The 16,663-nt window shown below is 50.7% G+C and overlaps 2 protein-coding genes across 5 annotated transcripts; one reads left to right on the top strand and one right to left on the bottom strand.

Moving 5' to 3' along the window:
• Positions 1 to 651: 651 nt before the first annotated feature.
• Positions 652 to 11,308, bottom strand: S100PBP (S100P binding protein). 4 transcript variants are annotated; one of them, XM_088067595.1, is made up of 6 exons: positions 10,520 to 11,308; positions 8,948 to 10,099; positions 8,660 to 8,757; positions 7,494 to 7,598; positions 2,417 to 2,499; positions 652 to 1,474 (listed from the first exon to the last, which is right to left on the bottom strand). In XM_088067595.1, exons 2-6 carry the CDS (start codon positions 9,992 to 9,994, stop codon positions 1,428 to 1,430), a joined length of 1,380 nt encoding a protein of 459 aa, XP_087923721.1. In that variant the 5' UTR covers positions 9,995 to 10,099; positions 10,520 to 11,308; the 3' UTR covers positions 652 to 1,427. The 4 variants fall into 4 exon arrangements, with proteins under 4 accessions (XP_087923721.1, XP_087923722.1, XP_087923719.1 ...); XM_088067596.1 differs by lacking the exon at positions 2,417 to 2,499; XM_088067593.1 differs by lacking the exons at positions 652 to 1,474; positions 2,417 to 2,499 and adding an exon at positions 2,841 to 3,453.
• Positions 11,309 to 11,833: 525 nt separating this feature from the next.
• On the top strand, positions 11,834 to 16,644 carry YARS1 (tyrosyl-tRNA synthetase 1). The gene is made up of 14 exons (XM_005529748.3): positions 11,834 to 11,891; positions 11,989 to 12,053; positions 12,424 to 12,570; positions 12,660 to 12,835; positions 12,973 to 13,102; positions 13,354 to 13,434; positions 13,716 to 13,808; positions 14,004 to 14,139; positions 14,303 to 14,388; positions 14,768 to 14,903; positions 15,201 to 15,295; positions 15,406 to 15,599; positions 15,704 to 15,845; positions 16,019 to 16,644. The coding sequence occupies exons 1-14, from the start codon at positions 11,876 to 11,878 to the stop codon at positions 16,127 to 16,129; spliced, it is 1,608 nt and encodes a 535-aa protein (XP_005529805.1). The 5' UTR covers positions 11,834 to 11,875; the 3' UTR covers positions 16,130 to 16,644.
• The last annotated feature ends 19 nt before the right edge of the window (positions 16,645 to 16,663 follow it).

Raw genomic sequence — 16,663 nt, 5'->3', positions numbered from 1 at the left:
AAATAAAAAAAAAATAAATAAAATTTAAAAAAATATAAAGCGGCTTTTTAACGACGTGTAATGAGCTATTACAGCCTAGACTGGAAGCAGAGCTGACCAAATTCAATCAGCTTTTGTTAAAAAGCTTCCCCATCAACATGCTTGTTATGCTAAAATATCTTGTGTTTGCACCACAAATCTGGCATCTATTGAATTGTCTCATTGAATGGTGACCTCAGGCGTTAAAATGATGCTGTTCCCCCTTGGTGCTGCTGCAGCCCACACGTCTCGAGGGAAAAAAAAAAAAGGAGCTGGATTCTCCTTCAGCCTCAATTTTGGTTAAGTAAGTTCCAAATGAAGAATCTTCATTATTAGTGACAGAGCCGGGGAAGGCACAGCTTGAATTTCAGATTCCCAGATGGAGGCAGCAAAGCTGGCAGCCAGAAAAAAAACCTCTTTTTCCTTGGAATCTGGACACGCTGGATGCAGAGCCCCACAATGCCATTTGACACTTTGCAGCATCACTGTCCTTTTGAATTCACAAAACCCCCACCTTTAATGCCACCAACTGCTAAATTAAACATATTTATACCATCCAGACCTGTTCTGCACCTAAATATCCTCTTAAACCAAAAGGAGATTGTCGGCTTCCACTATTTCCAGTTTCAGGATGCAATTTCTTCCTCCTTACAGGGAAGAGCTGGTTAGTTTTTGAGAGGAAGGCAGAAAAAATCCCACACAGTGGTTTTATTTCAGTCTCATTGTTTTCCAGCTGGCTGCAATACATTGATGAACGCTATTAAATTTTTAATTGTGAGGCATTTTATCAGAGCTCACGCAGGGCTTGCACAAAGCCAGTTTTATTTCAGTTTTTATTGATATCGCTGCGTTCTACTACAGCAAAAATCATCAGCAGGGCCCTTGGCTGCTCTCTAACAGCAAACACACAGCAAAACACTGTCCTTCCATGAAGGCTTAATCCACAATCCCTCCCTCCTCTCTCCACCATTCAGATGTGAATCATTTGCAATGTCAAAGAGGGAAATTTGCAGCACTAAAGCTGCCCAGAAGCCTAAATCCTTCCCAAAGGGCAGAGCAGCTTCATGGCAGAGTTTTACACTCCCAAAGAACACAAACCCCCTCCTGGAGACACCATCAGCACATCCCTGGCAGGGTCAGGAGCTGCCTGCTGAGAATTTCCATCCCTGGAAGTGTCTGAGGCCGGGTTGGACAGGTATTGGAGCAATCTGGGATAGCAGAAGGTGTTCCTGCCCTGATTGAGTTGATCTGAATGATCTTTATGTCCCTTTCAACCCAAACCATCCTGGGATTCCACGGATATCAGGTGAAATTGTCCCCAGACCACAGGTAAATGATTCCTTTTTCAAAGAACTTGATTTGTGAGGTTCACTGGTTTAAAAGCCATCAACCACCATGTGCTGAAGCTCTCACATGCTTCCAAGGGATTTCTCCTTCTCCATCGGTGCAAAGCTCTCTGTAAATAAAATTTACAGAAGTAAATTCTGTACAAAGTTAAAACACCTGAGAGGTTCTGGACCTGACACTGGCCATGCCTGAGTCCTGCCTGGACAACCCAGCCCCAAAAGTGCTATCCATGGGTTCCTTCCTGCCTGGATTCTGTGAGATCTGGGAATTTGTGCAGTCAGGCTCTGCTCCAAGCTTCACTGCTGATCCTTTGGACAAATAACTTCCATTCTCCCTGTCTCAGCCACTGCACATTCAGGGCAGAGAGAAACTTTGCCTGTTTTCCAAAGTCCTGTCCTACTCTGGGTGCCACAGAATAAAATCTATGAACCACAATGCTAAAAAACATCAGTACTGAGCCAAAATTCTGATTTCTTTAAGATCACAGGAGCCAAAAGCATCTCCAAAAATAGTCAGATTGCAATGATAAAAATATGAGATTATTTTCTGCCTGAATAAACTTAATTTGCACTCCAAAATTCCACCTATAAATACCTAAAGGAGTCACAAGGCCCTGCTGGCACCCCTGGGAAGAACATTGAGAATATCAACCTATCCACCTCCAACTCATTTGGAGTTGCTCAGTAGCACGGGAAAGAAGAAAATGACATCTAAAAGCTGCAAAATATTTATAAACTCTGGTGCAAATCTCATGCTTTTGCAGAAGAAGTTACAAATGAAACTTAAAACCACTGAAAACCAGACCAATTAACACCTCTAAATGCAGAACAAGAACCAGCACAGCCCCTCAGCAGCAAAATGCAATGAATAAACACTGCAAGTGTTCAGGAATTCTCTGCAAATCAGAGTGTTTGGCCAAGTTCTCGCTCACCCACTGGGTATGGGTCAGAATTTGGGGAATTTCTGCAATAAAAGTTGGTCAAAAAGTTAAAACAAACACGAGAGGAGCATTTGGATGAGGCTGGAGCAGCAGCATCTCTTGAGAACAAACCTCTGTTTCCTTGGTGCTTGCAGCTGGTACCTGGTTTTCTTGGTAGGAGGTTTTCAAAGTCAAACCACATCCTAAGAAGGCACCTTGAGAAGTGAAAACATCAAAGTTCCTTTCAGGAATTCTGCCTGCTGCTTCATTACCTTCTTCGCAAGGCTCCTTCTCCCTGGCCCACCACAAAGGCTGAAGGTTCAACTTCAAACAAAAAGGAAATTTCCCTCACAAAATGCTTCGCCCACCTCAAACCCCCTCATTTGCATGTTCTGAAATAGCGAGACAAAACCCCACAAACTTTAGGCAGCCTCAGAAAAGCGAGATTAAAATCCAAACTACTTCAAGGGGCTTGGTTATCTGCAGGCCTCAGAGTGCTACAGAGCTTTGCTCCATCTGTGTTTTGAAAAAAACAACTTTGCTGCTTTATTTTGATTTTATTTATGCACAGGAATGAGCTTAACTCAGGAAATCACATTTTTGAACCGCAAAACCATCTGGTTTTCAAAGCAAATTCCAACCATGGGGGTCACTCCTGCAAAACCACTGTCCAAACATCTGGTTTGGAGCAGGAACATTTGCCTGGCACTGGGCTGTCACGTCTCACAGCACAGAGAGTTTTCTTTTCACTGCTCAGCAAGAACAGGCAGTGACCAGAAGGGCTCCAGCCAAAGCAGCTTGATCTGGATTCCACTCAGAGCTCAGGGAAAGGCCAATTCCCTGGAGTTCTGCCCTTCCCAGGGGCTCTCAGCCCAGCACAGACTGTGTCCTTGCCCAGTCCAAACTCCAGGGTTTTTCCATCCTGTAGTCATGTGAAGGATGTGAATCACAGCTCCTTCCCAGGGAACACGGTGTCTCCCCAGCAATCCCAGGTCTCCTTCAGAAACTGCACAATCAGCTCCTATTTACCCAAAGGAACAACTTCTTGCCAAAAACTGATACTTCTAGAAGGGATTTTTAGAAGTTTTTCTTGAGAAATCCATGGGTGGTTTGGGAGGAAGGGAGGTTCTCCAAGGCAAACTCTCACCATACACAGCAGTTCCCATTGCCTGCAATAAGTGTAGAAGAAATCACGATATTTTTAAAGATTTTGAGCCTTCCTACATCTCAGTTCCTTCCCTTGGCCTTCTGAGTCAGAGGTGAAACGGGTCATAAAAATAGAAGGAACATTTCCTACTGCCAGGGGTGCACTTTTCACCCCTGAGGAGAGACAAGGACTTGGACCAGCTTTCACCATGACTCACTCCAGGAAAAGATTGGAAATCCTCTCCAAGAGGGGAAGTCCCAAGGGCAGATGAATCCCACCAGATATTTGGAGGAACTTATCCCAGTGCCTCAGCATCCACCCCAGGGCTCAGAGGCCTTTTGGCCTGAGGAAAAGGGGCTGGATAATCTCAGCTGCCACAAAACAGCGCTTAAAACCTTTGGAGTTCCTTCCCCTTGGGCACATCCTCATTCCTTCCACAACAGTCAAGACCAAACTACAGATTTGGGATGAGGTTTTCAGCCAGTTCCACTCAGTTATAAACCAGGAGCTCTGATTATTTCAGCTTTGCCCCTGGACCAGGAGTATCACACTCTGAACCCCAGGTAACTTCTCACTCCCCTCACCATAAACTTAGAAATCCATTTTATCAATTCCCATCCCACATCTCTTGAAATTTAGGGTTTGGAGGTGGATTTCATTTGCTTTGAAGTGAAATCTCCCTCCTGAGCTCAGCCACTAAATGGAATTCTTCATTTGTGTCAGCACAGCCCCAGTCCTGCACCTTCCCTGCCTGCCCTCCATCCAAGCAAAATTAATTTGGGCAGGTAAAAACTGCTTCAAGATTAAGGTTTTTTTTCTTCTCCTCAACCAGCTCAGCATCAATCAAGAGACCAGAGTCTTTCATCACAGAGTCTGCTAGCAAAGAGTTCATTTGTATTTCACAGATTTGTTTCTCCATCTGTTCCTGACACTGCTCTCCCTTTCCACCACCTTAAACATACTGGGGTTTTTTTTAAGATATTGATCTTTGTTATTACAGTAAAACCAGATGGTTTGTGCCTCTTTATAACGTATTTCCTCCTCCTGTCCCTTTGATTCCAAGGAAATAACTTATCAGGTTCCTGCCAGGTTGGGAGAAGTCTGATAAAATTTTTAAAAGCATCAAAAACCTCTAGCAAGCACACCAAGCCTCAAGGAGAGCTCCTGATGGAGTCCTGCTAGGTAAAAAAAAATGGATGGAGGTCAGACAGGAGCCAGCTCAGCTTCCCAGAGGTGCCTGGAGCAGTGGAAGGTTCCCTGCTCATGGCAGGGGGTGGAACAGGACAATCTTTAAGGTCCCTTCCAACCCACTCTGTGATTCTGTTCCAAATTACACAGTTTTAGGAGCCTCATTATTTGTGTAGCTGATCCAGCCCCAGAATTGCCAAGGAGGATCTCATCAGGAAGGAAATAATTCCATTTACTGCTGGATAAAGGGCAATAACAAAGTGCAAACACTGACAAATGGTCAGCTGGCAGAAATCTTGTGTGGTCAATTATCAGCCCCCCATTGCCAAGCAGATGCTCAAATCACAGCTCATTTTTACATCTGCTCCAGCACAGCCTCACCAGCATTTAAATTCTTAGGGGAAGCTGCAAATAAATGAATATATTAGGATTTAATAGCATCTAGAAAGCAGAATGAGAGGAAACACAAGTAGAGCCACGGGGTTGGTCTCTCTACGCAGCAGAGATGGCTCAATGTGAGAAGTTTATCCTGAATATAAAAGGATTTTTTTTTACAGATAGTCAGTGTGACTTTAGCACTCAATCACCCAATATAAGAATATATATGAGATATATGCAGATATAAAAGATATAGATATGAAAAATGGATTTTATATATATGGAAATTGTATTTATATATATGAAAGTTGTATTTCATGCAAGTGCAAGCCACTATGCAGACAAGGGAAAGGACAGAATCTCTCCTGTAGCCAGATTGGAATTCCCTCAGACAACACAGCAGCAAGAGCCAGGATCCAAGGAAGAACAGACAGATTACGTAAAAGATGGGATAGCAAAGGAAACATTACCCTGAGACAAATGCCAGGAGATTTGCAACTCAAAACAGAGCTGAAGATTTGTAGCAGCAATATATTAGCTCCTGCTTCCCAGAAGGAATTCCCTCGCTGGCTCCAAACCTGCTGATTTTCCTTCATTAATTCCTTGGGATCACTCAGCATTTCCTATGCAAATGACACACCCTGGACACTGCTGCAGATCCAGGTGCAGGGGGACAGCACACAGGGCACTGCCAGCCCACCCAGGAGCTTTTCATCTGGGACAACTGGCAGAGCCCACGCTGTCTGTTGGGCTGAATTCCAAGCCTACAGCTATTTGGAATAAGAAAGGTTTGCACTAATAAGAAAATCAAATTGTGTGCATCACAGATAATGTTCTTCCCCAGCAAAAGAGAGCTCGATTTCACTTGTCAGCCTCGCTCATTTAGAGCTCCTGCCTGATTTTTTGTGACTCACAACATACGTCTTGCATTTTTAATTTGAAAGCAAGAGAAAACAGGCCATTTTAGCTTTCCCTGCCTCGTCCCCTCTGCATTACTTATGCTGGATTCATCCTCTGGAAGCAGCCCTGTGGCGATGCAGCTGTTCCTGCTGCCTGCCTAAGTGCAGGCTCCACACACACAACTGTCAGCTTCTTGTGCCTCACAAGAAATGGCAATTATTGCACCCATGAACACTCAAAATAACCACAGGGAGCCGTGGCTGGAAGCTACTAGAATATTTTGCTTCTCAGAACATCCCAGTCCTACCCATCAGCTGCCACCCATGAGCTGAAATCCAAACCTGCTCTTTGCAACACCTTCCTTTCCACACCCCCGCAGTCGGAGGCTCTTGGATGACACCACTGAGGCAACACAGAGAAGGTGTCAAAAATAAACCCAAATCTCAGCACTTCAGCTAAAGATTCCCCCAATCTGAATCCAAACCTCAGCACTTGAGCTCAAGATTCTCCCAGTCTGAATCCAAATCTCAGCACTTGAGCTCAAGATTCTCCCAGTCCAAATCCAAACCTCAGCACTTGAGCTCAAGATTCTCCCAGTCTGAATCCAAATCTCAGCACTTGAGCTCAAGATTCCCTCAGTCTGAGTCTAAATCTCAGCACTTGGGCTCAAGATTCCCCCAGTCTGAGTCTCAATCTCAGCACTTGAGCTCAAGATTCCCACAGTCTGAATCTCAGTCTCAGCACTTGAGCTCAAGATTCCCACAGTCTGAATCCAAATCTCAGCACTTGAGCTCAAGATTCCCACAGTCTGAATCCAAATCTCAGCACTTGAGCTCAAGATTCCCACAGTCTGAATCTCAGTCTCAGCACTTGAGCTCAAGATTCCCCCAGTCTGAGTCTCAATCTCAGCACTTGAGCTCAAGATTCCCACAGTCTGAATCTCAATCTCAGCACTTGAGCTCAAGATTCCCACAGTCTGAATCCAAATCTCAGCACTTGAGCTCGATTCCCCCAGTCTGAATCTCAATCTCAGCACTTGAGCTCAAGATTTCCTCTGTCTGAGTCTAAATCACAGCACCTGAACTCAAGATTCTCCCAGTGTGAGTTCACAGGTTTCAGGGAGGTGGTGGAGTCCTAGAGGTGTCCAAGGAAGGACTGGAGGTGGCACTCAAGTGCTCTGGGCTGGTGATAAGGTGGGAACTTGATGTTATTGAAGGTCTTTTCCAATTTTGATGATTCTGGGATAGCTGTGAACTGACATGACCAAGTTAATTCCCAACAGAACAAGCCAGAGCTCAGCACTTCTTCTCCCAGGGAATACAAACCTGCTTTTGGAGCACCCCTGATTTTCCACACCCAACTCCCTTCACAATATTTCCCAAGTATTTCTAAAACTCCTCTGACCCAACCCTGGAGCCAGGGGCTGATTCCTGTGCAGGAATTTTGTGCATGGCAGTGCACAAGAGTGTCACAGGCACTCTTTATTCCCCTCTGAAAACAAACACACTCCAAACAATGAATTCAAGTCCATCCAGCCAGCCAGGATATCAATTTTTCCCTCCCCACCAGCCTCATCCCATCCCACCTGGGGGTTACCTGAGGTTATAACCACACTTCTCTTCACTTGGACTGCCACAGCCTGGAGAGAAACGTTTCTTTTGCTCAGGCTGTGCTTCTGAAATGCAGGTCCGTTGTTTTTGCCTTAAAAATAATAAATTGTGTTAATTCATTTTTAGATTATTTGTCAAATTAGGTTACAGTTGACAGAGAGGGCAAAGAGCCCTGCAGAACTGTGGCAGACATGACATTCTTGTAGCACTGGGACTGAAAAAATAGAAGTATTTATTTGAGTGAAGCTGCAAAGATCAAACACGCCGAGAGCTGAGGCTCCCAGCCGGTCACTGCCGTAGGGAGCTCTCCAAAGCGGCTTTTTCACACCACAGCAACGCCCCGAACGCGGGGAAAAGCCCCGATGTGCCGCCTCCAGGAGCGGGGAAGAGCAGGAGCAACATCCCGAGCCGCTCCGCTGCTGCCACCTGCAGGGAACGGCTCCGGGCCATGAGGCACAAACATCCCCTGCAGACCCAAAACTGCCCGAGCCACCTCCTTTCCCGTTCCCCGACATCCTCCCCCTTCTCACAGCATCGATGTACTAGCTTTACGTTAATTAATATTTAGTGAGGAGGGAAGAAGCCATCCACAAAAATAATGTTTCTAAAAAAATTGCTAAGAGCTTCCTCTGGACCTAAAAAAAAACAGTAACTAACTCTAAAATTTAACAAGCTATTAAACCATTTAAAAACTAAATCTGCCTCTAAAAAAGCCACATTTTAAAAACAAGCAAGCAAAAAAAATATCTCTTACTAATTCTTATTCTAAAAACTATATTCTAATTCTTATTCTCTTCATTCTATTAATAAAATTTTTCTTTATACCTTTTAAATTTTAAACCTATTTTACCCACCTCCTAATTCATATCTCACAACAACAACAACAAAAAAATCTAATAAATATACTAACAATTTTAACCAATACTAAACCCACTACATTATTTAATATATTAACCAAAAACCTCAAATTAACAAACCAAAACCACTACAATCTTACAGGGTGAAACATTTGTTGTTTCCCCACTATTTCAGTGCAGCTTAATTTAAAAATTTAAATTTTTAAAAATTTAAAAATAAAAATAAACCAAGGAACAAAGTTATGGAAGAAACAGCTGGGATGATTTTCAAAGTGCAGATTTCCTAATAAATTACCTTTCTTCCTTCTCCTGTGGGACAGGAATTACTTTGCCACTTTTCTTCCCACTGGGTGGCTCTTCCTGCCCAGTCTGGCCTACAGCTGTGTCACTTAACTGGAAAGGGAAGGGAAAAGGGGATTAATGTGTAATAAAATTTTTCCATGTAAGTTTTGCTTATAGATTTATACAAAAACCCACTTGAAAAACCTCCCCTATATAAACACAACACTTGTGTGCACATGGACAAACCCAAAGGGATGTGATTAAAAACATTCAAATTACAAGAATGAAGATGTGATTTTACTTTAGTGCTGCCTGGTGGCTTCTCAGCTCCTGTGGATTCCCCTTCAGCATCCTTTGGCAAGCCTGATTTCCTTGAGGAACAGCTCGGTGTTGCTTTGGGAAGTTCTTTTTTTGGTGGCATCACAGATGCTGGACTCTCATCCCCTGTGCTCTGGCCACAGGGAAGGTTGGATGAGGGCACGGATCTTCCCAGGCAATCCTGATCCACGCTTTCCCGGCCTTTAGGCATCACCCTCTCTCTGGATTTTTCAGGACTGCAGCTCCCAGCAGCTGTGGAATATCCCAAACAATCATCTATCATTGCATCCAAAGTTTCTCTTTCCAGGTTGTTTTCCTCCAGAGCCTCACCAGCGCAGGCGGCAGCGAACGGGCTCAGGCTCAGCAGCTCCTGCAGGTCTAGGTCCATCTCCACCTGCAGCTGGGACCCATCCAGGGCAGCACTGCCACCCAAAAAGCCAGGATCACACCCAGAGCTGCCTGAGGGATGCTCCTGGGGTTCCTCTGGCTCCTCTGAGGCTGCCTCACTGACCAATGTCCCTGCGGTGCAGCCGCTGCTCTCTGTCTTGTCGCTCTCTCCGCTCACACTTTGGCTCAGGTGGCTTTCACCAGCGAGGTGCTGCTGCTCAGCTTCCATGGAATCATCTGCCAAGATTTCCTGGATCTCTTCCTCGGTGTAATCAAAGGGAGAATTCCCTTTCTCGCTGCCTGACAGCTCCAGCAAGGAGTCATCCAGCTCGCTGTCGTCGAAACACCCGCTGATGTCCAGGGAAATGGCCACGTCGTCATATTTGGGCACAGAAAAACTGGCACCAAACTCATCCTGGGCACTCTCCTCCAGGAAAAGGGAGCAGCCAGAGCTTGGGGAAGGGAAGAGAGGATTCCCTGCTGGGTCTGGAGTGCTGCAGCCACGCCTCAGCACACAGGCTTTCTTAGCTGACTGCAGGGCCTGCACCTGCACTGCGGAATCCGACAGCCTCTTAGCCCTGGGGAGTGGGTCCTGTCTGAATTCCTGACAGAGCCCAGGGGACGCAGGGGAACTGTCTCCCATGGCTCTGTGGCTTCCTGGAACTCTGCTCCCAGTTCTAGAGGCTCTTCTGCTGCTGCTGGCCTTTGATCAGCTCTTCCAGAGGACTCAGCAGGAGTCAGCTCCAACCTGCCAGCAAAAGTGACATCCTCAGTAAAGGAGCTCAGCAGTACCCCCAAAATGCTGGAATTTCACAGGGAAGGCAAAACGACCATAATTTGATCTTGTTCTCTTGTTTTAGGTCCCAACAATTCCTTCATCCCTGAGAGTTCCCTCAAGCAGCACCAGGGGAAATCCCAATGATTGGAAACCCCTGTCTCCTCCCAAACTGCTGCCAGTCCCTCACAGCAGACCCCAGGGATCCCAAATTACAGCCTTAAACTGCAAAACACTCCAGAGACATTAAATAAAACCTCCAAGTGTCTCAACCCCCACCTTTGCCCTTCAGAGATAAACAAACAAATTATAAAAAAAGTCTTTTTTGGGGTTGGGAAAAACTGAGCAAAGGAAGAGGAACCCTGTCAGGGTATTAGTCACTGAGACACTCACACAAAACCCTCGTTGTAATCCAAGATCACCAGATAAAGAACCTTCCTGTGAAACTCAATAGCTCCAAAGTATTCACAAACAAACCCTGTTTTTTCCCGGAGTGAGGACTCATCCCAAAAGGAATCTTTGGACCTGAAAGCCCTGCACTTGACTCTCACCCAGCAGGGGAATTTGGACAAAGGCAAGGTATTTCCTGTCCTCTTTGAGCAAGGATTTAAAGGAATGTATTTTGTCTTTCCGTTGCTTTGACTACTGTTTAAAAAAGGGGAGGTTTACACACTCCAGGAATGAAACCTGGGCAATTCTGCCTAAATAATGAAAATGGACACTTTCAGAATTGTGCTAGGAAAAAAAAACACCTCAGGAATCAGCTGTGTGTGCACAAAACCCACACAAGAACACGTCTGGATTTAGTCCCATGCAGTGTGACAGTCTGATAATTCGGCTCTAACCATGGAACCCGTGAATGGTTTGGGTGGGAAGGGACATAAAGCTCATCCAGTGCCACCCCCTGCCAGGGCAGGGACACTTCCCACCAGCCCAGCTTGCTCCAACCTGGCTTTGGACACTTCCAGGGATGGAGCAGCTTCTCTGGGTAACCCGTGCCAGGGCCTCGCCACCCTCACAGGGAGGATTCTTTTCCCAATATCCCTTCTCCCTGTGGCAGTGGGAAGCCATTCCCCCTTGTCCTGTCTCTCCAGGCCCTGATCCCAAATCCCTTTCCAGCTCTCTTGAAGCCCCTTTTAGGCACTAAAAACCCGCAATTGGGTCACCCTGGAGCTTTCCCCTCTCCAGATAAAAACCTCAGGAAGCGCTAAGGCCCCCCTCGCCCCTCACCGAGGGCACTGAATCAACCACGGCCCCCGCCTCTCTCCATCAGGGACCCGCCCGTCCCTCAGCGGGCACCGCCCAACCGGCGCCTCAACGGCACCGCCCCAAGGCGGGGCCAAGCCCGCCCCGCCCCTGCTCCTCCTCCCGGCCCACCCGAACACGGGGAGCTCCCCGAATCCCAGGAAAAAAGGGGTAAACCCCCCTCCCTAAATAAACGAGGATAAAATTAAGTTTGGCTGAGACAAAGCAGCGGCCGCGGCCCGGCCGGGCCTGGCGAGAAGGGCGCTCACCCGCCGCCATCTTAACGGCGCCAAGGCCGCGCCCCCACAGGCGCGAGGCGCTCTCTGATTGGCGGAGCGCGGGCTCCTCGCCGTGAGAGGCGCTCTCTGATTGGCGGAGCGCGGGCTCCTCGCCGTGAGAGGCGCTCTCTGATTGGCGGAGCGCGCCCCCTCACTCCCGCTCGTTGCATCGGCAGCTCGGCGCTCGGAAGGCCCAGGCGCGGCAGGCGAGCGCCGAGCGGGGCTGATGCAACCCGGGGCAGGTCGGTGGGACCGGGCCGGGGAACCGGGGGGGTTCGGGGGTACCGGGGGGTACCGGGGGGTCCCGGGGCTCCGCTAACGGCGTGTCCTGCCTTGCAGCCGCCGCTATGGAGCCCGCGCCCGGCCCGCAGGAGAAGTATCAGCTCATCACGCGGAACCTGCAGGTACCGGGAGGCGGATGGGGCCGGGTCGGGGCCGGGCCGGGGGGGACGAGAGGGGACATCTGGGCTGGATCTCAGGGACCAGCGGGGCTGGATCGGGGTCGGGCGGAGGAATTGAGGCTGGGCGGGTTGATCGAGGCTGGATTGGAGCAGGATGGGGTCCAGATACCGGGGGAGTCGGGGCTGGATCGAGGGGATACGGCAGGATTGGGGTGCGAGAGGGGGGAACGGGGCAGGATCAGGGCATGGGGAGCTCTGAGGCAGAGCAAGCTCCGGGGATTATCACCGGGACACACCGTGTGTGAAGCCCGGACACCCAGCAGGATTTGTCCTGCCCAGCCCTGTCAGTGCCGTGTGTTTTGGCCCCTGACAGGAGGTGCTGGGCGAGGACAAGCTCATGGCCATCCTGAAGGAGCGAGAGCTGAAGATTTACTGGGGGACCGCCACCACGGGCAAGCCTCACGTGGCGTATTTCGTGCCCATGTCCAAGATTGCAGATTTCCTGAAGGCTGGCTGTGAGGTGGGGCATTGTCACCGTGCTGGGTGGCAGCTGCAGTCAGCAGGGGCAGTTCCCCTCACCCAGGTGACACCGCCTGTCCCCTGTCCTAGGTGACAATCCTCTTTGCCGACCTCCACGCTTACCTGGACAACATGAAGGCTCCCTGGGAGCTGCTGGAGCTGCGCACCCGTTACTACGAGCATGTCATCAAAGCCATGCTGGAGAGCATCGGGGTGCCCCTGGAAAAGCTCAGATTTGTCCGGGGCACCGATTACCAGCTCAGCAAGTGAGTCCTGGGACTCTGCTGATCCCAAGCTGCCACTCCAGGAGGTGCCTCCAGGCTTTGTCCCCTCTCAGTGTGGCCAGGAGCAGCTCTCAGAGGTGTCCCCGTGGCCGGTGGTGACGGTGCTGTCCCTCCCACAGGGAGTACACGCTGGACGTGTACCGGCTCTCCTCCGTGGTGACGCAGCACGACGCCAAGAAGGCAGGGGCAGAGGTGGTGAAGCAGGTGGAACATCCCTTGCTGAGTGGTTTGCTCTACCCAGGCCTGCAGGTGAGGCAGGTGTGGTGTCCAGGGAGGTGCTGGCAGCTGGGGTGTTTGGGGCTGAGTGTCAAGGTCATTGTTGTCCACCCCAATGTCACACCTGGCGGTGGCACAAAGCCTGGCCCGAGCACAGAGCTGCTGTTCCAGCAAACAGTCTGGAATGTTCCCATCCTCCCCTGGCTGGGAGTGCCCCAGGAGAGGCAGAGAGACAGGCCAGGACTGTTTGGGGTCTGGCCTCAAGGCTCTGTGTCTCTCCACAGGCGCTGGATGAGGAATATCTCAAGGTGGACGCACAGTTTGGAGGGGTGGATCAGAGGAAGATCTTCACCTTCGCAGAGAAGGTCAGGAACTGGGGGATTTCTGCCAGACTGGGGCCTGAGGGAGGGCTTGGCCACTCCCAAATCCATTGGGAGAAGTGTGTGGGATTTTGGTTGACATGACAGCTCTCTGTGCTGCTGCTGCTCCCATGCTCTGTGCAGCCACACATCCCTGGCTGTGACTCTGCCCTTCCTGAGTCCTGTTATCCCAGATCCCAAAGTTACTCGGAGCCAGGAGCAAACAGGGACTGTGAATTAAAGCTGAATGAGGTTTGTCTCTGACTTGCCTCCTTGTGTTTTCCCAGTACCTCCCTTCCCTGGGCTATGCCAAGCGCGTTCATTTGATGAACCCCATGGTTCCTGGGCTGACAGGCAGCAAAATGAGCTCGTCAGAAGAGGTTGGTCTGGGTCTGGCTGTGCTCAGGGGGCTCTGGGGGGACAGGTTGGTGGCTGGGGGCTGAGAGGGAACCACCCCAGGGAAGGTGAGCTCTCCTTCCCCACTCACACAGGGTTCTAAGAAGGTGCAGCACTCCAGCATAAGTTTTCTGGGCAAAAGCTTGGGTGTGAAGGGCTGAGGAAATCTCTTGCTGCAGGACTCAAAGATTGATCTTCTGGACCGCAAGGAGGACGTGAAGAAGAAGCTGAAGAAGGCTTTCTGTGAGCCAGGGAACGTGGAGAACAACGGTGTCCTCTCCTTCATCAAGCACGTCCTCTTCCCTCTCAAGTCAGGTGAGAGGCTCGCCGTGCTCAGGGGTGGGGGACAGGAGTGTGTCCCCTGGAACAAGGCTGTCCCTGAGTGCCACCTGCTCAGCCTCTGTTCTTGGGCAGAGTGGGGTGGGTGGTTCACTTGAGCCTTGAGTTAACCTGAGCTTTAAAACCTGTTTTGTCCTAGAGTTTGTGGTCCTGCGAGAGGAAAAATGGGGAGGAAACAAAACCTACACAGCCTACGAGGCCCTGGAGAAGGACTTTGCTGAGCAGGTGAGTGCTGGGAGAGGCTGAACCTTCTGCCTGAGGTTCCTGTGAGCAGTCTGGGAGCTCTGGGAGATGGAAATCTGCGCTGGGAAGAGGTGTGGGGCATGGCCTGTGATGTGGGATGCTCCTAGGCAGGAGAACCCAGGGGAGAGAGGATGAGTGAAGGGTGTGAGGTCAGGACAGCACCACATCAGCCACATCCTGGAGCAGAGCAGCAGTTTAACCCTTCCCAGCTGTTCCCAGCAGAGGCTGGAGGCACAAGTGTCCAGAAACTTCTGATGTCCAAGGGGAATTAGGTCAAGGATTTGGAATTCATGTTGCCACCTTGTTTGGTCTCCAGTTCCCACCCGTGACCTCAGACAGGAACATCTTTGTCCTGACACAGGTTGTGCACCCTGGAGACCTGAAGAACTCGGTGGAAGTAGCCCTGAACAAACTGCTTGACCCCATCAGAGAGAAATTCAACTGCCCAGAGCTGAAGAAGCTGAGCAGCGCTGCGTATCCCACCCCATCCAAAGCCAGTAAGGAGGGGCCCAAGGAAGTGGGGGCTTGGGAGCTCAGGGAAATGGGGCCCAGCCTTGCGGGTTGAGTGGGACAGAGTCCCCCCAGGACCTGAGGTCAGAGAAGCTCCAGACTCAAAAACAGCCTTGGAGAACATTTGGAAAGGTGAGGAAAGCCAGCACAGGAGGGACTCTGCTCTCTGGTGTAGTGACAGGCATGGAAATTCCTTGCAAGGAATTCCTCCAGGGCCTGCATTTGGGGCTGACCACCTCCCTGAGTTTGTGCTGAGTGTTGTGACCGTTCTGTTCACCCTGCAGAGCCTGGAGAGAAGGGCACCAAGAACTCAGAGCCGGAGGACGTGGTCCCATCCCGGCTGGACATCCGTGTCGGCAAAGTGATCAGTGTGGAAAAGGTATGGGGAGAGGGGAGGAAACCTTCCCACGTGGTGACATTTGGGGTGTGCCTGGGGGGGGAATGCCACCTTCTCTGCCACCCCATTGCCATCCCTGCTCCCCCTGGCAGCACCCGGATGCCGACAGCCTGTACGTGGAGAAGATCGACGTGGGCGAGGCCGAGCCCCGCACCGTGGTCAGCGGCCTGGTGCACTTTGTCCCCAAGGAGCAGCTCCAGGACAGGCTTGTGGTGCTGCTCTGCAACCTCAAACCCCAGAAGATGAGGGGGGTGGAGTCACAGGGCATGGTGCTGTGTGCTTCCAGGTGAGGGACAGAGGGGACCCTGGGGCTGGAGCCTCCCTCAGGGTGGTGAGGGGCAGCTGGGCAGCACTCTGGGGTGACTCTGGTGTCTCCACACCTCTCCATAGCGTGGGGGAGCCCCGTCAGGTGGAGCCCCTGGACCCCCCAGCCGGGTGCTGCGCCGGGGAGCGCGTCTACGTGGAGGGCTACGAGGGTGGGGAGCCCGACGAGGAGCTCAAGCCCAAGAAAAAGGTCTTTGAGAAGCTGCAGGTGAGGACTGGGAACAGCTGGGAGTGGCTGGAGTTCCATCCAGCAGGGCCACACCATCTCCACCTCTGGGTGACCTCAAATGGGCTGTTGGGCCCCTCGGTGTTACTGGCAGCAAAGGTGTGAGGAGATGAACCTTCCCAGGGCTGAGCCTGACTCCCTGTTCTGCCCCCCAGGCTGATTTCCGCATCTCCGAGGATTGTGTCGCGCAGTGGAAGCAGAGAAACTTCCTGACCAAGCTGGGAACAGTCTCCTGTAAAAGCCTGAAGGGTGGCAGCATCAGCTAACAAGTGCCAGGGCTGCTCTGGTGCCTCCTGCCTGACTCCTGCACCTCAGCCAGGCTCCTTCCAGTCATCTCCCACCAGTGCCCCGAGTCAGGGGCTCGGCCCTGGGGGCTCAGGGACTGAACTCTCACTTGGGGAGCTGCCTCCAGCATCCCCCTGGGCCTGGGCTGTGCCAGCGCTGGGGACTGGAGGTGCCACCACGCCCGAGGGACCCATGTGACTCATGCCCATAGCCTGGGGCCACAGCTGGCTCCCAGCTGTGCCATGGTGCCCGCTGGGGTGGCATGTGTGGGTGCTGTGGTGAGGGTAGAAGGGAAAAGCTGCTTCTCCAACCTTGTGTTGCTGCTACCAGAGCTGGGGACAGCCCGTCCCCTGCTCCACCCCCAGCGCTGTGGCCACTGGTGCCAGGAGCCCAGGCAGCACCTGTGGGGCTGTCCTGAGCCCATGGGGGCTGTGGGCCTTAAACACTGACTCGGGAACCATCTGTCTGTCATAAACCCAATAAAATGTCGAGCTGACTGCACGTGGCTGTGCCCA

This window comes from Pseudopodoces humilis, chromosome 27 (assembly GCF_049639895.1).
Source record: "Pseudopodoces humilis isolate 2021_Gansu_Grassland_sample_001 chromosome 27, ASM4963989v1, whole genome shotgun sequence".
NCBI classification, from domain to species: Eukaryota; Metazoa; Chordata; class Aves; order Passeriformes; family Paridae; genus Pseudopodoces; species Pseudopodoces humilis.
The sequence above is the reverse complement of the archived record's forward strand: the minus strand, read 5'-3'. Positions and strand labels throughout refer to the sequence as shown.

Excerpts from the sequence above, each read along its gene's own strand:
- YARS1 (XM_005529748.3), top strand. Across the intron at positions 15,296-15,405 it reads AAGTGATCAGTGTGGAAAAG|CACCCGGATGCCGACAGCCT; the intron begins GTATGGGGAGAG and ends TCCCCCTGGCAG. Across the intron at positions 15,600-15,703 it reads ATGGTGCTGTGTGCTTCCAG|CGTGGGGGAGCCCCGTCAGG; the intron begins GTGAGGGACAGA and ends ACCTCTCCATAG.
- S100PBP (XM_088067593.1), bottom strand. The coding sequence starts at position 9,994 with ATGGGAGACAGTTCCCCTGCGTCCCCTGGGCTCTGTCAGGAATTCAGA. Across the intron at positions 8,758-8,947 it reads AGCCACCAGGCAGCACTAAA|TTAAGTGACACAGCTGTAGG; the intron begins GTAAAATCACAT and ends TTCCCTTTCCAG. Across the intron at positions 7,599-8,659 it reads CCACAGGAGAAGGAAGAAAG|GCAAAAACAACGGACCTGCA; the intron begins GTAATTTATTAG and ends ATTATTTTTAAG.